Genomic DNA, 25,211 nt, shown 5'->3' on the forward strand with positions numbered 1-25,211 from the left:
TGACCATAATCCTAAAACACTTACTTTAGAGTAAAATCACTTTGCTAGTGGCTGTTATTGGGTGACTGAGGCAATTTTCTCCCTGGGTGCACCAGACCCTCAAAAACACACACCATAGGATCCATATTCTCCCCCCTGGACATTTCCTAAATTCTAACATATGGATTTTAACAAATGCAAGTCCTATTCAGAGTAGATCCGCAGAAATTAATGGCTCTAGGCCTGTTGTCCCTTTGCTGCATACTGTTGAAGTTCAGCCTCAAGTAACAGAATTACCTTGGGAAAGCTCCTCTCTTGGTCTCCAAGTATTCACTTAGGCCTTTCTGCACCAGGTCAAGTAGCTTATTACATTCCCGCAGCTTTTCCAGCAGCCTGGGATCAGGACACACATTAATCACCTGGGAACAGCATGACCAACAACTGTTAGTTCTGCTGGCACCTGAATAGATTAGTTGCAAGAACATATAGAAGCAAAGATGAGCAACTTTTAAAAATGTAAGAGACTCTGTGTTTTGTAGCCAAGCATTGACATAACCTCACCTCTCTGTTCTCATCAGCATTTTTCATGATTTTTTTCCATGACCTCTCCATAGTTTGGTAGCGCTTGCTTTCCACTGGCAATTGTCTGTTGATGTCTTCTGAGCTGAAAATGGGCTCCAAATACAACCAGGAACGCTGGCATGTCAGCCATTCTTCCAAGACATCCTGACAGGAATGCATGAACATCAGGAAAAGCACACCAATAGGCACACTGATACATATTTACTCAGATTTAATTGCCACTGAATTAAATTGAACTGACTCCAAAGTAAATGAGTATAGGGCAGGCACCCCCAAACTTGGCCCTCCAGATGTTTTGGGACTACAACTCCCATCATCCCTAGGCCAACAGGACCAGTGGTCAGGGATGATGGGAATTATAGTCCCAAAACATCTGGAGGGCCAAGTTTGGGGGTGCCTGGTATAGGATTACCACCTAAAAGAATTGGTTCCATTATTTATGTTCTGGGCTCAAATTGAAGATCTCTAGGGGAAGAGTCTACAAATTATACATGTTAATATTACAAATATTAGAGTAGCTGGATTTTCTTTGCAATCTGAAGTATTCAAGCTATTGCCTACTCCACTGGTATCACAGTAAATGTCCTAATATGAAAAAGAAAGAAAACTGCAACTCTTCAGAATGATCCTTGGGCAGGTTCAAGTCTACTTGGGTCCAGTCTAGTTGAGGCCAATTGGGCCTTGGTTACACAGGGGATAACTCTAGATGATCTCAGTGACTGAGCTGGGATATAAGGGCTCAGATGGTCCTTATAGTATCTTGAGCCAAAGTTGTTCAGGGCTTTGCAGATCAACACAGCAGCCTTGAACCTAGTCCAGTAGCATATGGGCAGCCAGTACAGAGGTGTCACAGGCTGTTGGCTATCTGCCTCCATCAGTAGTTTAGCTCCTGCATTCTACACGAGCTAGAGCTTCCAGACCAGGCCCAAGAGCAGCCTCAAATAGAGGGCATTGTTGTAATCCACTCTCAGGGTTACCAGAGCATGCACTACAGGGACCGAATTATCCCACTTCAGCTGATGCTGGTCTACCAGATGAAGCTAGTAAAAGGCACTCCTAGCCACTGGTTACTTGGACCTTTAATGAGAAAGATGCATCCAGATGTACCTCCACACTACATTTTGGCTCCTTTAGAGGGAGTGCAGCTTCACCCAGAACAGGCAAGTAGCCTATATTCTGGACACAGGAACCACCGTCCACACAAAAACTCCGTCTTCCCAGGGTTTAAACTCAGTTTTATTGGGTCTCATCCAGTCTACCACTGCATTAAGGCAACAATCTAGCACTTGCACAGCCTCTCCCGATTCAAATATCATGGAGATGTGGAGCTGCATGCCCTCAGAGTACTGATGGCACCGTTCTCCATAACACCTAAGGACCACTCCCAACAGCTTCATATTGATAAGCATCAATGTAAAATCTATTTAGCATTGGAGACAGAATTGTGCCTGACGGGGGGCATGAGAGGAGAGGAGGGAAGCCCCATTGTGCTAGCATAACTATTTAGTTGAATCCAGCCCATTATATTCAAAGAGACTATATTCAAAGAGACTTTCACCCTAGTGAGTGTGTTTAAGACAGATACAACTGGTCTGGTGTATTAGTAAACGTCTCTTCCAGAAACTCAGTGGTAATATATACACTGCAAAGCCATACAGGGAAGGAGTCATATTTTGGTGTTAAGCATTTTTTTCAGATACATATCATGCAAGAAGAAAGCTGAGTTGCATATTCAACTTACAACATTTACATAAAATATTTGGAATGGAATCCAAATATTTACAACAGAGCACGGCAAAACATAAAAAGATGCAAAAACCAATGGAAGGTGCAATTTAGCTCCATTTTGTGTGTGTGCCAAGTATTTGAACAATAACTGCAACATGTCCACTCATGATGATAGTACTTTCAACAGCTGTCAACAAATATCAAAAGTTGTAGCTATAATAAAGGGATTTTGGCTACAATTCTTTTGCAGCACTTTTGCTGTTTAAATACCACTGAAGCCAAGATGTTGTTAAATTTTTATATACTATAATACTAGTAAGAAGCTACATGACAGTACTCAGGTCCTTTTTCTACAAGAAATACTACTGGACTTTTAAAATGAGCTTATGCATTTACTTTCGTGGGAATAAAATTAAACAGCAATATTAGTATGATGGTCTGAGATCTCCTAGTGACAAACAGAATCCATGAGATGTGTTGCTTAATAATTGCCAGTTTGAAAGAAGGCTTTCTGTGGTGATAGGGGTATGTTTTCCCAGAAGTGATAGGCAATGCTAACTCAGCCATTCCAGATAACAGAATGTACTCAAGCATCAGAACCTAGTAGAGAATGTGTTGCTCCATGCAAGGATCACCATACATAAAATCTAGAATCATGATGATGGTCACACAATTCAAGCATCAATAAATAAGGCTAGGTTGGTTATGGTTATTATGAATAAGTTGCCCTTTATTAAACAAACAGAATTTCTGCTACATTTCGGGAGATTTGGGAAACTTCATTGGAAAAATGATAATTTACATAATTTTTAACTTCATGAGTTTTGGTGATGATAAAAATGATCATGGATTTGTATTGATTCTTCTTATATATAGCACAATAACAGTGGGAAAAATAATTTGAGTTGTGTCATTTAGCTGAAAGTGAAAAAATGAGCCTCAACTGCAAAAATTGAATTAAAGAATCAATTTAGATCGGGAGCTGCTGCCATAGATCCTTTTTCATTGTTTTTATGAATCTTACTTCTATCATGAATATAAAATTCAAAAAAATCTTAATTTTGAACTCTCGATCTAAGGGATGCATTTCATTGCCACAGTTCATACATTTAGGGAATGAATCGGCTGCCCAGTTCTGAGGCCTGCTTGAGCTGAGCCCCTGCTCCTGTGATTTCTCTCCCTCAGGTGGAGGAGAAATCATGCAAGGAATCCAGTCCATATGTTACATCACCTATGTAGCTGCACAGGACTTTTTTTAGGATTAACTCACAGGAACTGAATTCCAGCACCTCTTAGGTGGATGGCATTGCCATTGTAAGTGAATGGGGGAGGTGTTCATGCTGAGTTCCAGGACCTCTTTTTCTATAAAAAATAGCACTGTGGTTGCAGGAAACAGGCCACTCTGCATGGAGAAATTTTGCATGTATGAACTGGGGCACAGTGCTGAACAGTTAGTAAGGCCCCAGACAAATAGAAGCCCTTTAAATAATGTCCTTAGCTGAGAAAACAATGGCTATTCCTTGAACACATAGCAAGGAATGAGTTAACTAGACTAATTGATCACCCACATATCCCTTTAAAACCCTCAAGAGGAGGGGGTCATTTGGTAGAGAAAACAACAACAACTAGGCACTGTTTTTGAATGTGCCAAGTGTCCCTTCTTAGGAGCCACGCAAAACTGTGAGCCAATTTATACTTGCTTTTCACACTCCCAGTGAAATTAGCATTTATTATTCAGGGAGAATAACACTTCTCAATTTGGGCTAAATGTGGAACAGTTAGGCTCCAGAAGTCCGATCCGGCTCACATTAAATTAGTTAATGGTCCGAGTGATAGAATGTTCTCTATGAACAGCTGAAGTAATTGCTTGCAGAACGTCCTGGTGTTTGTTTATTTTAAAACCACTTTTTGAAGTGTTGTGGCTTAGCCAGATTCAAAATACCACTTCCTAGACACCTGATTAAAGATGTTCTGCGCTCTTCCAGTCTCATTGGTACTGGCAGACATACAATCTCCCTCAGAGACAGGCTGGAGGTTCAGAAATTACTTTGCTCTCTGCTCTTCAGATTTTGTGGGCAGACAGGTGTGTAATGAAGTGTCTTCTTCAAAGCAGGCAGCACTGAGACTTGTGTGGATGGTCAAGAAGCCATACAGAAATATAAATGTGTGTCGAAGCTTTCTGAGACTGAGGTGAAGGGCATCTGAGTCCTAAACATTCATAGTGGTGTATCTCTGCCTTCAACCCAAATATGATGGATATACAACTTAACCCCTTTGCCTCTTATCCTGTTGCTTGAGTCAGTAGATAACAATTGCCCATTCTTCTTGTAGCAATGAATTGCTGTAGCAGTTTTAGTAAACTGAGGATGGTTTATATGCCCTTCATAGTCTTTGTCACCATTCCATTTTCTGTCCCCCTAATATCCCTTAACTACCAAGATAGAAACATTTTATTACAATGCCTGAAATTACTACTCTGTGGGGAGGTTTTTCTTCTTCAGTAAAAAAAATCTCAATGCCTTCACCATGTGGAAATCTCATATCAGTAAAAGGAGTAAAAAAGAAGGGAAGGCCAGGCACAATTCCACATGCAAATCCACACACAGCGCACACATAATCACATCAGAACAAGCTTGTCACCTGATTCCTTACAGCCTTGGGTTCCATCCCTTTCTCATCCTGAGGCAATCAGAACATACTCTGCAGACTCTGGTTCAAGCGCATAAGGATGGCTAATGCCCATTAATAAAGCAAACGAATGATAACATAAAAGCACATGTTCTGCATTGTCAAAACACTCCACTAATAAAAGTACTGTACTATTATTACCTGTTCATTGCAAAAGACCTGCTTGCTTCCATCAGTAACTAAAAGGCTTATTTAAGATATTTGAGTGTAAGAGCTGCCATCAAATTGCCGTAAGTGCGGGTGTGTGCACACAATTTAAAGCACATTAGGGATGGGTGGGAGGGAGGTGCTTCTCTCCCTGCCCCCAAACCAGAATGAGTTCAAAGATGAAACTACACCAGCAAAATTCTTCTAATTGTGTGTGTGAGTGCAGCACGGAGGGTAGGTGGAAGAGAGATGCTGAACCCTCCTGCTTCTTCACTTTTACACCTGAAATGGGTTTTAAACCCTTTCATCTGGTTATGTCTTATATTGAAGCCTCAGTGGAACAAAAGGAAACTCTGAAAGCCATTAAAAGATGGCATTCTTTTGAACATGTCTTTGGGCCAGAACTACAGTTCTCTGACGTACAGCTCCACCACCATTATGTCTAGTTTGGCCCTAATCTACTCATATACCTAATGGTGATACCTAGCAATTACTGGTAACACCTTACAAAATTAGGCTCTTCAGGGTGAACCTGGTCAATAGAGTGATTAAATATGCAAGGGCATAATTGGTTGTTTATAAAGAAAAAAAAGCACCAAATTTTCACAGGATGAAAAATTCTCTTTAAATTACTGAAATAAGTGAAGTTTGTGGCTATCCAGTCTCATTAAAGTCAGAATCTGATCCAAAGTTCTGTGTAAACTATAAACTGTACACAGAGCTCCCATGTCAACAGGGTCTGATCTCCGAGCATGTATTGGAGGTACGTATACAAAATTGTCCTCAGCCTATTATTCTCACAGCTAAATTGGAGTATCCCCTCTGTTATATCAGATTCCACTTTCAAGCACACAAAAGAATCTAGAAAATTATTACCTGCGTCATCTTTAGCTTATTTTCCCAAGTGTTGATCCTTTCCTCAAATGGCTTCTTAAATGGCGAGAAGGACATGCTTTGAGTCATAACAATGTGGTCATCCAGCAGCTGAGAAGCTTCATCAGGACTCTTCAGAATAAATGTTTCTGTTTCTTTATAGGGAACTACATTGAAGAGGATGTATTCCCATTCGTGCTCCATCTTATCCAAGGCCTGGGAAATGAGAAGCAATAAATCTTTAGTCCATATTGAACAGACTTTGCAAAGCACTTGCTTCCTTAAGGTGGCAACTAGTGAAAAGTTAATGGAGGTTAATGATCATGGTAACAGACTGAGGGTAGCTATAGAGAGAACAAACAAAGGACATGGAAATTACTTTCCATCAGAAAACTCGTTTGGGATAATACATAGACAGACAGGTATAGAAGTAATTGCCAACGAGTTCCTTCCAAGCTCAAGTTATCTAGCATTCTCCAGATCTCCCATACATTCCCAACATCATGCCAAATTAAGAAGTACCTATTTTGCTAGCGCATTCAGAAAGTCTACCTATTTTTTTAAAAAACATTATTTTTAGCTGACTAGTGCTTTTGTTAGACATTTTCAGAAATATTTAGGGCAAATGTTAAAATCCCTGGATATGAGGAACAATCAGAAGAAAAGCATTCATCTACAGAAAACACTGCAGCATAAAGGATGACACCGCAAGGAAGGTCAGACAGAATGGTCTCCTTACATGCTCAATTGAGTATTCCTTCCCTGCAATCTCAGCTATTTTGGCTATGATCTCGATGTGATCCTGAAGCTTCATCTCCAGACAGCGTGCAAACGTCAAATTGGCCTTCGGCCTCACATTGATTTTGATCTCTTCAGAAAGCATCTCCCAATGACGGTTGCGCATACCAGGATTGCGTAGACCTTGAATCAGGGGTATGTATGGTCTGAATTCCTCAATCTTGCCACGGATTTCCACTGCAACGTCCTGGCATGCTTAACAGAATATAAAAAAATGTACCATCAATCAACAGTTCTAAGTTTACATAATATAGTGCAAATCAGGAACACTGTGTGATATCAGAACAGACTCATTGAAATCAACAGATGTAAGTTACTTGTCCACTTATTTCAATGGGTCTACTCTGACTATGACAAACATATCAGCCATTACCGTATGTGCAGAAACACAAGATTAAATTGTTTGCTTTAGGGAAAGGGTACTGGGCAACACAATGTTACATTATCCAAAGGGAAATGTTGTATGTTGCCCATAATTTGTTCCTTATTTGCACATTTGAATCAATACCATAATATTTTCTGTAATGCATACATTTGCTCCCTTTTAAGTTATAAGAAAGGTACAAGCTCTGCAAAGAATAGGAGATAATAGGTGGTATTCAACATTTGTCAGAGCAAGCATTCATGTTTACCCGATCTCCCCTCTCCTCCCCTACATGCTGTTCTGGGGGTTCTCCCGACATTCCAGATTAGAAGAAGTGGGGAGAAGACGCAAGGAAGTTCCACTGTGCCAAGAGACTGCGGTCTACTTACAAAATTAAAAACTGGCAGTGATCTTCCCTCATTTGGGGGGGGGGGTTAGGGGTCAATGTTGTTGACCTTTTTTAGGGAAGAGGAAAGCCCCATTTTTAAGGGTTTGGGGGCAGAAAGAGGAACAGTCAATCACCAACAAATCACTGAGGAAACAAACAGCCTCACTAACTGAACTCCGTCTTCTGTTCTGCAAATCGTGCAACAATGGAGGGCAGGGCAAGGGGGCAGGGCCAGAATAGATTTTGACAATGCTAAGGGACCCAGCAATTGACCATGATCTACCAAAACCTCCTGGGGATCTACCAGTAGATCACGATCGACCTGTTGGATATCCCTGTACTAGAGCAACAATGAATACAGTCCATCTGCTTTTAAATGATTAAATTTAGCAAACTGTGTTGTACGGGTGTGTAGCCTCCGTTTATTTTTGCAATGAAGGACTAACACCCCAGCACCGTCTTTTACAAGATCAGAACACTGTGATATAAGAAAAGCCAATTCTGGAAGACTTGCTCTATTACACAACTGTGTATTTTTAATCCTTCTGCTTTAAATGAGTCACCTTCACTCATACATATTCCTTCAACTCCTCCTCTGTTAAGGTTGATTCACTGCAGCACTTAGAACAGAATTAATTGTTTAGAATAAAATACAAGTCAAGAAAAGAAACAAGATTCCCCCACTACAGAATATTTTACAGTGTTAATATGAAGCCATTGTAAATATAATTTTAGAGAAAGTTTGCAGTTCTACTATATCTTTACAATTTCTGAAATGGTTCCAAGGGATGCTAAATCTGTCAGTTTTGATTTCTCCCCATTTCTCACCCCCCCCAATATTAATTTCAGTTGATCCCATTTCTGAATCTGTTTGCTTTTTTTTAAAATGACATTTCAAGGCTCTGTAGCTACCTGGAATATCCTTGAACTGTTTCACACACTTGTGCATTGTCTTAAAGGACTCGTTGACATTTTTCTCCAGCTGTTCTGCATCAATTGCAGACAGAGGATCATTCATCCAGCTGTCAGCCCAGCGAAGCCAGTCCGATGCTGTAGTCCAGAGATCATAGAAGGGCTGAAAGTCCTTAACCATCCTGGACAGCTTATCGTACTGGAGAAACCAAAAGAATATTACTAATTGCTAATGGGCACATGTTCCACAGAAAAATAACCTGTAATGTCTTCCAAATAATTCTAGCATGCCATCAGGGTATACATTCACTAGGTTGTTCTAAGTCAGCAGGGAGCCTTGACTTAGCAGGGAGCCTTCTGTTTGTCTAGTGGGCAAGGGACCTTCCCTTTGTTTCTTGGGCACAATATGTGACTATACATGTGCCCAGATCACAACAGTCCCAGAGTTTCCATGTGGGTTGGGTCTAGGCTATCTGAAGGAGCTTATTGCCCTATGAGACTGCCTGAGCTTTGAGACCTTCCAGGGACGGTTTTATCTTGGTCCTGCTACCTTCATAGGCACTATTGGTGAGGACACAAGAGAGAATCTTATTCATGGCTGCTCCCAGATTGCTGAACTCTCTTCCATGGGAGGCTAGGCTGGCCCCCTCTCTGATTTCTTTTCAGCGGCAGGCAAATACTATTTTGTTCAGACAGGCCTTTGGCCACTAACTGGCTGTTGTGGCAGGATCTTCTAAGGGTGGGTGCTGTACTTTGTGTGTGTGTGCATGCTTCAAAATGGTTCTAAGTGTTTACAGTGCTGTTTTAATAGTTACTTTTTTGATTTTTACAAATATTTATATTGCTTGTCTGTTTGTAGCGGTATTTATTTTAATTCATGCTGTGAGAAAGGCAGGTTATAAATAAAAGTAACTAAATAAATAGGGAAAGAGAGGAGAAAGGAGAACAGACACACACTATACAAAAGTGCACACAAACCATATTATCCTATGTATAAAGGGAACAAAATTCGGTCATTAAACAACATTAAGTGCCATTGATTATACTTGATCATTCAGAACCATGTGACATGCTTCTATTTGACTAGATCACTTCTTCTCTTTCTGTTTGTTTCAAATATTTTATTTTAGTTAGCCATTATTATTACATAACCACAGAAAGATTCCAACACAATTAATTCTGCTATATTAGAGATCTCACACAATTATTAGTAAAGGTAAAGGTACCCCTGCCCCAGACTCTGGGGTTGTGAGCCCATCTCACTTAAGAGGCCAGGGGCCAGCGCTGTCCGGAGACACTTCCGGGTCACGTGGCCAGCGTGACATCGCTGCTCTGGCGAGCCAGAGTCGCACACGGAAACGCCGTTTACCTTCCCGCTGGTAAGCGGTCCCTATTTATCTACTTGCACCCGGAGGTGCTTTCGAACTGCTAGGTTGGCAGGCGCTGGGACCGAGCAGCGGGAGCGCACCCCGCCGCAGGGATTCGAACCGCCGACCTTTCGATCGGCAAGCCCTAGGCGCTGAGGCTTTAACCTACAGCGCCACCTGCGTCCCTTTCACACAATTATTAATACCTATTTATTAATCACACAATTATTAATACCTATTTAAAGCATAAAAATGCAAACAATGCAAACAATTATTTGGATTTCTCCTTATCCTCTATGGAACAGAAGCAAATACAATGTCTCATTCTTTTTAAAAGTAGCATCTTTAAAATAAAAGATTTTTTTAAATAGCATCTTTAAAAATAAAAACAAAAAAACCAACAGCAACAAAAAAGTGTTAATTAAATAGCACATTTGGAGTTTTAAGGTTTCAGTAAATGAAATCATTGTATAGAAATTCCTAATCCTCAATAGCTGCTTATTGCTTTTGTGCTGGGAGCCAAGCCAACAATATAGCTTGCAGCCATACGTTTATGAAAGTTTTGAGATCTCTGCCACATGAATTGCTTCATGAATGCCTTGCATCTTCCAGCTCTTCTTGCATGGGCTCTCCCAAAAAACTGAGAATAATTTAATGAAGTGGAGTGGCTAGCATACTGCTTTGTTCTGTGCCAGTTTAGTGAGACCACATGGTTAAAAAATGAAGGTGAGCGACATGGTGGAGTTATAAAGAAAGACTGGCAATATCTGGTGAAGTTTCTGCTATTATCAACAGAAATGCAAAAAGCACAATGAAGGTAGCAAAGGAGTTGGGAACTTACATTAGTCACTGGCACCCCAAAAATCCGTTCCCTGTTGTTGTACAGTAAAGCCAATTGCTGGGAGTCCTTCAAATGCTTCTTAATTCTTCTAGCTTCATTGGCTATCTCATGTGCCCGATTTATATCACTGTGCGCAGAAAACCCTGCAACAGCAATCTGTGAAAGAAAAGCAGTCATAGCAAGCAGGAAGATAGAGCCCATGATACATAACCATAGATTTGGGAGAGGTGGATACAGTGGCGTAGCGTGGGGGGTGCAGGGGGGGCCGGCCGCACCGGGCGCAACATCTGGGGGTTAGGGGGCGCAAATCCATGGGTTAGGGGGCGCAAATTACTTGCCTTGCCCCGGGTGCTGACAACCCACGCTATGCCACTGGGTGGATAGTGTATTTTAAGATCCTTTAAATGGTCATAAATACTGGATAGAATCCTGCTAATAGCAAGTCTCAGATGGCTATGAGTTTTTACCATGTAAAGTGGAAACATTTCCCTCTCTCCTGGTCACATTGGAACTTGCTAGCTAAGGATGATAATGCACCCTGAGTAATGGACAATCACCCACAACAATGATCTCTATGTCCCTAGGCTCCATGAGGAATAGACCCGGCTAACTCCATGTGTCAAGCTCTTATTGTGGTTCATCCCCAGCTACCCGCTGATGATAGTTGATACTTAAAGTGAGTGTAGAGGACAACTCTGGTGCCCATTATCAGTACCTGAAGACCATCCAGTCGTTCCAAGAAGTTGGTTTGATCCATGAGCTGAATTTTACGGAATCTTTCTTCATCTTCAATGTGCTGCTGCCTTATCAATTCAATCTGTGTGGTGATCTTCAGAGGCCAGCCGCTTGCAGCCCACCTGACAACATAAAGAGAGTCACACAAATGCACCATGTATCCAATCCTCTGAGATGATCAAAGCTGTAGCTCAGCAACATCTAGTGGGGCACAGGCGCCCCCAAAACCCTGCCTTGCATGTGTGTGCTGAGTCTTACAAATTGGGTGCCTGGGACACACTATATTACAAATCTGTAATAAAATGCTGACACCCCATGGCAACTCTCAAATCCCTGTGAACACCTTGCACCCACACAGAAATACACAGCCTAACAATTTCATGCTGTGCAGCCCCCAAATTCACTGGCTTTTCATGAAAAATAAAACAAAATAAAGGCCTCCGGTTTGCTAAAAGCCTCAGAAACAAGAAGGTTGCTTCAATCCCTGGCCCAGAGGCTGGCACCATGACTGGTTCTGCATTTGAATAAGGTAGTTCAGTGGGCATCTTTTCTGGCGGCCTGAAGAGATTTGCTGAAGCCCTTTGATGTGCAAATAAAGCCCTGAGGCAGAAAATATGGTATCTGAAGCCAAAGGTCTTGCTCTGACTGCAGGGGAAACGACTTGTGCTTACTTGTCATTGAAGTCATCTTGAGTCAAATTGTAGAGGAAATCCTCCATGACTTCGTATTCTTCCATGACCTTACTTATCAATTCCTATGCAATGACAGAAAGAGAGAGAGGAGCCGATAAGCAGGACTTTGCTTGCATGATCAAAAGTTCATTCCATCTGCGTTTTAATATTGTTGCACACAAAAATGCTGCCTATAAGTCAAATGTCTGGGTATGGTGGTATTCGAGTATAGTGAAAGAGGGACAAGGAATACACTTCTACAGTTCTTCTTAGGTTACAACAACACAGAGGATCCAGCAGGCCTTAGGAGTCTTAAGAAGCACTGGGTGAATGTGTTTTCTGTACCTTATTGTTTCATGAAAGAACTTTAATAAAAATTGTAACACATACAAAAAAAAGAAAAAAGCAGCAGCACTGGGTGGAATTCAACATCATGCTGTGGTGAACATCCCATCAGCAGAAGCTTTGCAGCTAACCTGATGGAACAACCCCTCTCCTCTCTTCCTGGGGGTTCTTTGACACCTACTCCTGAGCAAATTTCGGGAGGGGGACCAGGGGAGGAGGGGAGCCCTCATGCAAGGCACATTAAGTGAATCTTGCTCACTGCTACAGGCTTGAGAACAAACAAGATACCCAAAGCTTGAGAAGTGCCACAGGCCATTGAAATAGTGTATTATAATTCCACTCTGGTTACATTAATATGATACCACCCTGGTATGGTTAAGAAGTCAATGTAAACGGGCTCACTGTTAGCCCACAAGTTATTAATATGCAAATATTCAACATCTAAAATTTGTACTGAGCAAAAAGCTTTGAAGCAGGTGTGATAAGCAATCCAAACACAGGCAGGCATTTTAACACCTATCCCACCCTAGACACCTGCATGCTCTTTAACTGAATTCATGACCATGATTGGTAGTCAGACAGCTGTCAGCCCAACTTGGAGGCATGATGGTTTGCACACACACTCATCCACATACTATAGCACAGATGCTTAAAAGGTGTATTGGTGAAATTTCATGCACTGAGTTAAGATCTGCTTTCCAGTGATTTTATTAGCAAACTATGCATGAATAGCATGCATCTGCTTCTTACATCTGCTCCCTAAAATAATGAACTGGGAATTTGTCAACAGCTGTAGAGTTCCTTAATACCTTCAGTGCTACCTAGAATCATAGAATCATAGAATCATAGAGTTGGAAGAGACCACAAGGGCCATCGAGTCCAACCCCCTGCCAAGCAGGAAACACCATCAGAGCACTCCTGACATATGGTTGTCAAGCCTCTGCTTACAGACCTCCAAAGAAGGAGACTCCACCACACTCCTTGGCAGCAAATTCCACTGTCGAACAGCTCTTACCGTCAGGAAGTTCTTCCTAATGTTTAGGTGGAATCTTCTTTCTTGTAGTTTGGATCCATTGCTCCGTGTCCGCTTCTCTGGAGCAGCAGAAAACAACCTTTCTCCCTCCTCTATGTGACACCCTTTTATATATTTGAACATGGCTATCATATCACCCCTTAACCTCCTCTTCTCCAGGCTAAACATGCCCAGCTCCCTTAGCCGTTCCTCATAAGGCATTGTTTCCAGGCCTTTGACCATTTTGGTTGCCCTCCTCTGGACACGTTCCAGTTTGTCAGTGTCCTTCTTGAACTGTGGTGCCCAGAACTGGACACAGTACTCCAGGTGAGGTCTGACCAGAGCAGAAGACAGTGGCACTATTACTTCCCTTGATCTAGATGCTATACTCTTATTGATGCAGCCCAGAATTGCATTGGCTTTTTTAGCTGCCGCGTCACTCTGTTGGCTCATGTCAAGTTTGTGGTCAACCAAGACTCCTAGATCCTTTTCACATGTACTGCTCTCAAGCCAGGTGTCACCCATCTTGTATTTGTGCCTCTCATTTTTTCTGCCCAAGTGCAATACTTTACATTTCTCCCTGTTAAAATTCATCTTGTTTGTTTTGGCCCAGTTCTCTAATCTGTCAAGGTCGTTTTGAAGTGTGATCCTGTTCTCTGGGGTGTTAGCCACCCCTCCCAGTTTGGTGTCATCTGCAAATTTGATCAGGATGCCCTTGAGTCCATCATCCAAGTCGTTGATAAAGATGTTGAATAAGACCGGGCCCAAGACAGAACCCTGTGGCACCCCACTAGTCACTCTTCTCCAGGATGAAGAGGAACCATTGATGAGCACCCTTTGGGTTCGGTCGGTCAGCCAGTTACAAATCCACTGAGTGGTAGCATAGTCAAGACTGCATTTTACCAGCTTCTTTACAAGAATATCATGGGGCACCTTGTCAAATGCCTTGCTGAAATCAAGGTAGGCTACATCCACTGTGTTCCCTTCATCTACCAGGCTTGTAATTCTGTCAAAAAACGAGATCAGGTTAGTCTGACATGACTTATTTTTCAGAAATCCATGCTGACTATTGGTGATCACAGCATTCCTTTCTAGGTGCTCACAGACTGTTTGCTTAATGATCTGCTCCAGAATCTTCCCTGGTATTGATGTCAGACTGACTGGGCGGTAATTATTTGGGTCCTCTCTTTCCCCCTTTTTGAAAATAGGGACAACATCTGCCCTCCTCCAGTCTGCCGGAACTTCGCCTGTTCTCCAGGAATTCTCAAAGATGACTGCCAGAGGTTCTGAGATCACACCTGTCAGTTCTTTTAATACTCTTGGATGCAGTTCATCTGGCCCTGGAGACTTGAATACATCTAAACTAGCCAAGTATTCTTGTACTATCTCCTTAGTTATTCTGGGCTGTGTTTCCTCTGCTGAATCATTTGCTCCAAATTCTTCAGGTCGGGCATTGTTTTCTTTCTCGGAGAAGACTGAGGCAAAGAAGGCATTGAGGAATTCAGCCCTTTCTGTGTCCCCTATTTGCATTTCACCATCTTCTCCTCTGAGTGACCCCACTGTTTCTTTGTTCTTCCTTTTGCTACGAACATACCCATAAAAGCCTTTTTTGTTGCTTTTAGCCTCTCTAGCAAGCCTGAGTTCATTCTGTGATTTAGCTTTTCTGACTTTGTGTCTACACGTGCTGGCTATTTGTTTGAATTCCTCTTTGGTGGTTTCCCCCCTTTTCCATTTTTTGTACACATCCTTTTTTAATCTTAACTCAGTTAAAAGTTCTTTAGATAGCCACCCTGGCTTCTTTAGGCACCTTCCATGTTTCCATCTCATTGGTATTGCCTGAAGTTGTGCTTTTACTATCTCCCTCTTAACAAACTCCCAGCCATCATGAACTCTCTTTCCTTTTAGTATTACTGCCCATGGGATCTCACCCAGCACTTCCCTAAGTTTTATGAAGTCGGCTTTCTTAAAGTCAAGAAATTGAGTCCTAGTATGCTTGGCTGCTCCTTTCTGCTGTATAGTAAACTTCAGAAGAGCATGATCACTCGCACCTAATGATCCTTCCACTTCTACCCCACTAACCAGGTCATCAACATTGGTTAGGACCAGATCTAAAATGGCTGTTCCTCTTGTTGCTTCTCCCACTTTCTGGACAATGAAGTTGTCTGCAAGGCCAGTGAGGAATCTGTTTGACCTTATGCTCTTGGCTGAGTTTGACATCCAACAAATATCCGGGTAATTGAAGTCCCCCATTACTACTATCTCCCTTCCCTTTGCATGCTTGGCCATCTGTTCCAGGAAGGCATCATCTATGTCCTCCATTTGGCTTGGGGATCTATAGTAAACTCCCACAATGAGGTCACTGTTATTCTTCTCTCCCTTAATTTTGACCCAAATGCTCTCACTTTGGCTTTGAGGTTCTAAATCTTGGATCTCTTCACAGGTATACACATCCCTGACATATAACGCCACTCCTCCTCCTTTCTTGTCTGGTCTGTTTCTCTGAAATAGATTGTATTCCTCCATTATTACATTCCAATCGTGGGACTTATCCCACCAGGTTTCAGTGATGCCTATTATGTCATATTTAGTTTGCTGTACCAAGAGCTCAAGCTCATCTTCTTTATTTCCCATGCTTTGCGCATTAGTGTACAGACATTGAAGTCCATTAATCATTCCCCCGTGTCTCTTATTTAAGGATTTTTTCCTCCCACCACTAGGTCTGCGTGCTGTTTGCTCCATTTGGTCTATGACATTTCAATGATCATCTTCATCAATTGATAGACTCCTACCTTCAGGAGCACTGTCTCCCTCCCCCACATTAGTCTGTGGGGGACCTGATGAGGTTTCTGAGATTTTTGGCAAAAACATTCCTCCCAACCGTTGTGAGGTGCAGCCCATCGCTTGCCAGAAGTCCATCTTCAAGAAACTGCAGTCCGTGATCTAAGAATCCAAACCGTTCCTGTTTACACCATTTGCGAAGCCAGCTGTTCACTTCCACTATTTTTCCCTCTCTCCCTGGGCCACGTCGTTCAACTGGGAGGACAGATGAGATGACAATTTGTGCATTTAATTGTTTCAATTTCCTGCCCAGAGCCTCGTAGTCTCTTTTGATCTTCTGGAGGCTATTGCTTGCAGTGTCATTGGTTCCCACATGAACCAAGAAGAAGGGGTATTTGTCAGTGGGTTTTATGATTCCTTGCAGTCCTTCAGTTACATCTTGGATCTTCGCCCCGGGGAGACAGCACAGTTCCCAAGACATCTTGTCAGGCCCACAGATCACTGCTTCTGTTCCCCTCAGTAGGGAATCCCCTATCACCACTACACGCCTCCTCTTAGGTTTGGTCGGGGTTCTTCCGTGAGCTGTCCATTCCAAGGTCGCCTGCACATTCCCTGAGGACTGACTTTGCTGCTCGTCTTCATATACCTGATCGACTCTAATGAGGGAGAGATCCTCAAATGGAGTCTGCTCTTCGTCTTCCATGCTAGGGGAGAGGACCTCAAAGCGATTGTGTATTTCTAAACAATCAGAGCGAACCCTGGGCCTCCTACTTCTTTGTGTCATGTTTCTCCATATATCTGGCTCCTGTGTTGGCGAACTAGCCTCCTTCTCAGGGGAGTCCCCTGTCTCCTCCTTGGTGGAGACGGTGTGCTCTGTTGCTTCCAAGAAGAGCTCCAGCTCTCTAATTCTTTGGTGTGTAGCTACACGTTCCTCCAGTTGCTGGACTTTGTCTTCTAAGAGGGCAATCAACATGCAATTGCTGCAGGTAAAGCTGCCTGCAACCTTTGGCAAGATGGCAAACATTGCGCAGGAACCGCAGGCGACTGCAGCTGTTCCCTCACCCTCCATCTTGAGAACGTGTCGTTGGGGGTGGCTACAGCGGTCCTCCATCATAAAAAGCTTGAAGACAGGACAAATAACTCCCCCTCAAAAAATCCTAGGTCTCCCCCAACAAACGTTTGAGACTAGCTCCCCTAAATCTAAAAGATGGATCAAACTGCGCGCGCCACTGCCCTGCAAGCTCTGATAAGCTCCTCCCACAGCTAATCACCTGCCTCAACAGAAACCCTGCCCCCTCTCACCTTTGCACAGGGCGAGCAGCTAATCAGCCACAAAGAAACACACACACAAGAAAACCCTTTTTGCTCCTTCTTTAGCTGCTGCCCTGCAAGCTCTGATGAAGTGTTTTTGTAACTACCAACTTGCATATGCATCTGCTAAGAGAATTTGATTTATTCAAAGCAGCCCACAATTACTGTTCTGGTCAGGATGCGGTACTGGATTAAAAGTTCAGTGATCTGCCCATTATCTACTTCACTCCAATAGTTTGATGCCACACATGCTGCCACTTCTTACCTCCTGCACTTTCTGCTTCTCAGGAATTCCTTTCATCCACTCCCGCAGCTCAGCCAGCTCCTCAATGCTGTTTGGTTTTTCATAAATTTTTCGGCTGATGGCTTTGAAAGCTTCACAGATCTGCAGAAAGAAGTGAATGATAATATTTAAACAAATAGTGAAATCATTTGATATAACTCAAAAGTAATTATAGGAATTCAACATTCCTTTAAAAACAACAACAACGAAATATGGAAGGACATTGGGCATACGGAAACAGAGAGATTCTGACCAGGACAACATCACACCATGTACTTTTCTTAACTAAATATTAGGCAGGGAGGAAACATGGGACGGAGGCAGCCAAACACTCATGGGAATGTGTCCCTGAACTTCAGCTGTGCAGGTCTTCATCTAAAGTCATCAAGATGATTGGGATGACTGGGATGGCGCTGGGGATTAATAAAATGAGAATGGTGTAGCAGATTAGAAGAATAAAGAATACTAAAAAGAAGGTTTTTGCACATGAATATGTTTGGAAGTGGCAATAGGAGAAACATAAACCTTTCTACATGATGCTCTTCCTGCACTGACACATTTGTGCAGAAGCACTTGACTTAACCGGCTGTTAGATCTCACACTAGAACAATCCCCAGCAGTACATATATTTATATATACATGCTAAGAAGAGTTCAAAATTGCTGTTATGACTGCAATTCATTTCTTTTCCTTGTAACTTCTTTGCAATTGTAAACTTCCAGAAACAGCTACAGAATTACTCCTCTGGATGAGTACCAAGTATGAAACTCACATCTTCCACTTGCTCATGTAAATTCTTAGCCAATATATCCAGCATAGTGGTGGCCAACGCTTTGCATTTCTTGGAAAGGTTTTGCCGTACGCCTTCAACGCTGAGATGAAAGGGGCCAATCACCATGCTACCGGGCAAGCTGTTGTCCAGCAACTCCTTTTCTGCCATATGCTTGTTAACGATCTCTCTCACCTCTTGAGCAGGAGGGCACTGCTCCAGATATGGTCTAGAGAAATACAGAATTATTATTAAGGGAAGACTCACCACCACAACACAGGTAAAGACAGGCATATTGCAAACTATGCCAGAATACGATTTCCCACTTACAGCAGGAACATATTATTTATAAACAGCAAATGTAACCAGTGAAAGGCTTCAAGGCCATTCAACAAATCTGCACTTGCAAAAGCCCTTGGAGATTAGAGGAAGGAAGCTGATTCTGTTGTAGGAGGAAGTATTGCTTCTGATTACTAGTTGCTGGAAACTGCAGGAGGGCAGAGTGCTCTTGTGCTCAGGTCCTGCTTGTGGGGTTTCCCACAGGCATCTGTGTGGCCACTGTGAGAACAGGATGCTGGACAAGGAGGGCTATTGGCTTGATCCAGCAGGCTCCTCTTATGGCCTTATGATTGCTCTGACTAAACACAAGGGGGTGGTGGTGATGAAGAGGTCTTTGCTTCTAGCACTTAGGAATGAAGAAAGATCTAAATACCTTCAGGGTAGAATGGCAGTTTTTAAAAACCCAAGGGTTCTTAAGGCCAGATTTACCTACTATGTTCTTTTAGGTGTACACTTAAGATTTTGAAGTGCACAGTTAAAATGTAAGGTGTGAATACAAGAAACAGGAGCAGATGTTGCTTGTTGTTCCCTCTTACGTGTATGCTTGGAGGCACCTAGATTTGTTACCCTAGGTGTGTAAAAGCCCTAAGAAAAGAAAACAGGTAGCCAATGACCACACTGATGCTAAAACAACAATGTACAGTAATCTGTTTCACAGTGTACCTCACAGTACCATGGGCACAGTCCTAAGTTTTCTTCCATGAACAGAACATCATCCTCCCAAATGGGGTTTTCCTACTTCCTTTCCTGAAAATCACTTATGGGGACTGGGAGACTTTTGGCAATCGTGTGTAATATGACATGGGGGCCTGCAGATAAAGGGCAAGTTGACCAAGTTCCCTCCTCCCACGTGCACAGATAAGTAACTTAGGGTCCAAGCCCATGTATTTGGGGGAACTTTGTCTTCAGAAAACATTTGCCACTGAAAGTGAAATCAGTGCAGAAGGCAGTGCATTAATCTACCCATGCAACTATAGAAAAACCTCTTATGCAAGTCCCTGCTCTTCCCTTTAAAAGCTACATACTTTAGGAGGCTGTTGATGTCACGGTTATTCAGTTCCAAGTACTTTTCATAATTCTTGGCATAAGCTTGGAGGGGAATCAGGGCTTTGCGGATACAGGTGATGATGGTTTTGCGCAGTTCGATCACAGGTGGCTCATACAGACCCACTGACTCCAGCAACGGTGTGCCACAGATGAACATGTTTTCAAGCACGTGCTGAACAAGGGACAAAAGAACAGCCATTCAGCACAAACTGCTTCTATTTTCTCCTTCAAGTCTGTTGTACAAAATTGAAATCCATCTACTGCTAGACAGTTAATGTTTCTCCTGCTCTTTGTATTGGATACCTCAGTAAAAACCAATGCCAACCCAAGGAACCGTAGCCTTAATCATAATACAGGTTACCATATATGTTTACCAGACTTTGTATAAACGAAAGCTTGCAGGGGTCTCAATTTAGAGACCCATCTTTAATGTATGGAGCCCCACTAGAATTTCTGGTCATACTACTTGTGGTTTGCTCCAAATGTTGCCTCACTTGCACTGCAGCTTATCTCTATGAGCTGCTCTTGGCTGAAAGCTGCATTCAAGAGGTTAGGTATTTTGGATAATCTAGCCTTTAACATGGATTGTTGGCTTTCAAATGATACAACCATGTGCAACTTAGTGTGCTTCAGATTTTTATGAGATCATGCTCTGTGCCCTAAACAATACCTGCAGAGATCATTTCAAGGAGGCAGGAGACTCAATATGTAAGACACCGCTTGATGGGAAAAGGACCTCCCACCTTAGCCAAAACCAACAACAGCACATTTCAAAAACTGCAGACAAGCAATCTTTAGGTTATTGTGAAGCTCACTTTAATGATAGCTCTTGAATTATCTCGATTTTGTTATAAAAAGAAGCAAGCCTCTTTTTAAATTGAAGTGATAAGATAAATACACTAAACACATAATCACACATCTCGTACCCTGCCACTACTTCAATGTCGGTATTAACAGCTTCAGGATTTAAAATTGCAACATTATTGACGGCACTTCTTATTTGAATCTGGCATGTTTTCCTCAATGCTAAAAGTGTTGGCTGAATCATTCTCCTGTTAGCAAAATCCTCCTTCTGCAGTATCATCCCTTGCACACCACCCTGCTAAAACCGTTGAGATTTTATGTGCCTGCGCATGAGTTGCTACATGAAATCTGCAGCACAAATCAAACTTCTTCTGACATTTACCTAACCCAGAAGAGATCAGGATGTGAAATCAAAGAAAATCTTCTATTTCTTGCATCTCACTACACATTAAGTGGAGAATCACATTATCTTCTCCTACATGGAGAAAAGATAAGTGATTTTCAGAAGGGCTAGACTTTCTTTCCACAGGCTTTCGTTGTTGTTGTTGTTGTTGTTTGCAAATTACAGACACAATACCAAACCACGGTACTGGTTCTGAGAAAGGCTTGTCAATCTTCAATACCACACTGCAAAGCATTTGTGTTGTGTTTCTCTCCATAATATTGTTATAATGTTCCTGCAATGCAGCCATAATACCCAGATATGACTGTTGACAACTCACAGCTTAGCCTTTTGGTGGAGCAATTCTTATGACCAGTAAGGCTACAATCTTATGCACACTTCCCTAGCAATAAGTCTAATAAACTCTATGGAACTTGCTGCTTCTGGGTACACATATAGGTAGGACTGCTCTGGAAAGTCAGCTTTGTAGTGTGCATCTCTAGTAGAAGCATCTATTTTCAGTAAGTGTATAACTTTTTACAAGATGGATCCTATTATTAGGGTAAGAAGGCATTTCAAACTCTTCAAGGTAACTCACTTTCTCCAGTTGTGGTATGGTGTGGGTAGCCCAGATCCCTTTATCAAACAGAGAAACAACTGTTGTCTCAAAATTCTCCAGGGGTGTGCTGAAACGAACACCTGAAGTGTCCAGAGCCAGATCAATTATGAACAGAGGATTTTTCCGTGGCCTACAAAAGGAAGAATATGGAGATCTCTGAGATTGTTAGGAATGAATAGCTTCCAGAAACAATGCCTTTGCTAATTAAAAAAATAGATCAATTACTTCTCAGAAACATAGCCTAGCTCTGCTTGTGCATTTCCTGTGGAACCAAATGCCCTAAAAGGTGATACGCAACCACATCTGTATAAACAGGCATAAGCATCAAATTTAGTGGAACAAAGGGAATCACTATGATCAAAAGGCATGTCATCATGCTTGCAAATATCCCTTCATGGATTGGCAGAAAAAGTATAGAGGGGTGTCCAGACTCATATTCACTATCCCTCTGCAATAAGTTAGGATTCACACATATATAATATATATTAATACATATATATTAATCCAGTCTGCCTTAAAGACATATCAGAAATGAGGTAGAACATTTGCGGGGGGTGGGGGGGCTGTGCTCCACACTGTTCAACTTTTCTTATGCCAAACTGACACAGAAACTTATTTCATATTCTGGTAAACCAAAATGTACACAGCTGCAATGTAACTAAATTGACTCTGGCCCTTTTGCCAGTAGCAGAAAAGGATTCTTCTTCCCGATCTTCTTTATGGTACTTGTTTAATATTTGAAGACTGTTGTGTTTTCATATTTTTCCATTCCTTGGTTCAGTGAGTTCTGCTTTCCTCAATACCATGTTTTCTAACCTTAATTATTTTTTAGGTTCACACTGGAGCTTTATTCAATTTGTTTTCATCTGTCTCAAAATGCATACTCCAGACTGGGTAACATACTTCAGCTGCCTACTGTTCAACCCACTTCTCCAATCTGCCAAGAACAATGACTGACTTGAATTAAACTTGCTGGATGTTCGTAAGGTCTCTGTTAATATCTACTGTGCCATGCACCCAAAAAAGCATGTGTACAGATACCACATGTTTTGCAAAAATAGGTTAACACTTGTAAAAATATCCCCTTAATAAAGTGGTCTTTGCATTTCTGGGGCCTACATCCAGGAAGCATGAGCATGCAGCGGAAGTGAAAAGGTAAGGTCCAAAAGGTTTGTTGGCAGCATGCTGCCAGCGGTGGAGCATGTCTTCCCAGGGATGCTTCAGTTGTGATTCCTGCATTGCAGGGGTTGGACTAGATGACCCCCAGGGTCCCTTCCAACTCTACAATCTATGATTCTATAACTCTGGCCCCAAGACCATGCTAAACAGACACAGTAAGATCTTCTAATAAAGCCAATGAATACTAAAGCTATGGTGACTTCACTTTGTAACCTACAGACTTTTTGTGATGCCTTTCAGAAGCCAGCAATAACATGAGAAATATCAGTGCCCAGCAATGTCCCAGGGGATGCTGAAGCATGCCAAAGGAGGAGCCATGACTGCAGTGTGATTTTGCACAGTGATACCAATTCATCAAGAGAAAATTCAGAGACAAAGAACTCTCCCGTTATATGAGAGCACACTGATCAATGCTCTTTTCCTTTTCCACAAAAATAAAACATCTCTCCATTTCTCTCCTTACTTGTATGGGCTGTTTACAAGGTCATCTCCCCACACCATATCTTCAGGGCAATTCAGGACACTGTGGCAGGAATCCAAGAAGAGCTGGGTGAAGTTTACCAGTGAATCCTGGATCAGATAACGTACAGAGTCCTGCAACATAAACTTGATGAGCTCCATCAGCTGATGAAGCTTGGACATCCGGTATACTTCCCACTTAGTCTCATACAAGTTGTACCAGCCTTTGCCTATGTCCCTCAAACTGCTTCTCACGGCTATCTTTAGAGTATTGATCCAAGTATCCTTAAGGAACATTGAAACCTAGATAAAAATAAAACAAAGAATGTCAACTACAGTGCCAAATGACATATCTGCTACATTTTTGGGAAGCTGTTTGCCAGTGTGGTGTAGTGGTTAAGAGAAGTAGACTCTTAATCTGGTGAAGCCGGTTCGGTTCCCTGCTCCTCCACATGCAGCTGCTGGGTGACCTTGGGCTAGTCACACTTCTTTGAAGTCTCTCAGCCTCACTCACCTCACAGAGTGTTTGTTGTGGGGGAGGAAGGGAAAGGAGAATGTTAGCCACTTTGAGACTCCTTAGGGTAGTGATAAAGCGGGATATCAAATCCAAACTCCTCTTCTTCGTTCTCTATGCATTTGGACACCTCTTAAGATACTGCAACCAAATTTTGCATGATTTGTTCTGAAAATCATGGAACAGGCTTTTGTCTGGGTTGGGATACAACCAGATATCATTTTAAAGCAAGATGGTGGACTGCAACTTTCAAAATTGCACTGATTTTAACGACTGATTTTAAAACAGAACTGGTTTTGTTTGTTTTCTTAGAACTCTCAAACAACAGTGGGTACTTTCCACAAATTACATAGAATACCATTTGGTAAGCAGGAAGATTTCAGGAGTAGCCAGTGTGGTGCCTTTGGGATGTTGCTGGACTACAGCTCCCACCAGTGCCAGCCAGTGTGGCCAAATGGCTAGGGTTATAAGAGTTGTAGTTCAACAACATTTGGAGGGCACCATGTCAGTTACCTCTGGCCTACTTCAGTAACATTATGAGAATGGTAACAACCATTCCAATAGCAATCTACTATGAAACAAATCATGCCTCATAAATTGATTCAGATTAACAAGTTATTTTTTTTCATGCAAATATAACATTTAAGCTTAAAAATGCACCAGCATAAGACCTTAGTTTACCAAAACATGACCAGTGCAATTCTTCCATTTATTGTCCTTTTTTTTAAAAAAAAAAAACCCAAGCAAAGCTGATGATGTATTTCAAGGTGGAATGGAGAAAAATAGAGCACACTGTATTTTATGGTGAGACAAAGAAAAATAGAATCTTGTCCATTTCTGCATGCAGAGCAGCTTTAAAGGTCATATGAAGATAGAACCACTGTGTAAGAAAAGACTTTGAAGGTTATCTGGACAAACACACACACAAGGTACAGGATGACAGAGGGATGTCGAGATATCTAGGCTCTTCTCAAATACCTCCAGTGAAGGAGACCCCACCTACCACCTAAAGAAGTCTGCTCTACTGTCTGCTTGTACACTGAATGCTTAGTCAAAAGCTGCTTCCCTGGCATCCTTCCTCCTAAGTCCTTCCGTTCTTATTCCCAGGGGAAATCACCATGCACATTTCTTCCTGCCTAACTTCCAGATTGCTTTCTGAGGTGAGTTACAGATTAAAGGAAGTTGGGGTTCTTGGAAACTGTATACTCAACCATGAGCTCTAACTGAAGAATGATGGCTGTTTGCCCCACAATTGTTTATTTACAAGAGGGAACTACAACAAAATGTTACAACACTT

The 25,211-nt window shown here is 42.1% G+C and overlaps 1 protein-coding gene across 3 annotated transcripts in view; it reads right to left on the reverse strand.

Moving 5' to 3' along the window:
- Positions 1-25,211, reverse strand: part of DNAH1 (dynein axonemal heavy chain 1) — a 125,713-nt gene that overhangs the window by 75,246 nt on the left and 25,256 nt on the right. For all 3 annotated transcript variants that reach the window (XM_079967202.1, XM_079967204.1, XM_079967203.1), the window contains 13 exons: positions 23,405-23,703; positions 21,742-21,892; positions 19,936-20,129; positions 18,575-18,800; positions 17,785-17,904; positions 12,074-12,156; positions 11,383-11,524; positions 10,668-10,823; positions 8,460-8,658; positions 6,737-6,990; positions 6,001-6,213; positions 541-705; positions 277-398 (listed from right to left, as the gene is read on the reverse strand). In XM_079967202.1, the coding sequence (XP_079823328.1) occupies positions 277-398; positions 541-705; positions 6,001-6,213; positions 6,737-6,990; positions 8,460-8,658; positions 10,668-10,823; positions 11,383-11,524; positions 12,074-12,156; positions 17,785-17,904; positions 18,575-18,800; positions 19,936-20,129; positions 21,742-21,892; positions 23,405-23,703 (2,324 nt within the window). The remainder of the gene's footprint in view (positions 1-276; positions 399-540; positions 706-6,000; positions 6,214-6,736; positions 6,991-8,459; positions 8,659-10,667; positions 10,824-11,382; positions 11,525-12,073; positions 12,157-17,784; positions 17,905-18,574; positions 18,801-19,935; positions 20,130-21,741; positions 21,893-23,404; positions 23,704-25,211) is intronic.

The sequence above is a fragment of the Podarcis cretensis genome (genome assembly GCF_951804945.1).
Source record: "Podarcis cretensis genome assembly, chromosome: 2".
Taxonomy (NCBI): domain Eukaryota; kingdom Metazoa; phylum Chordata; class Lepidosauria; order Squamata; family Lacertidae; genus Podarcis; species Podarcis cretensis.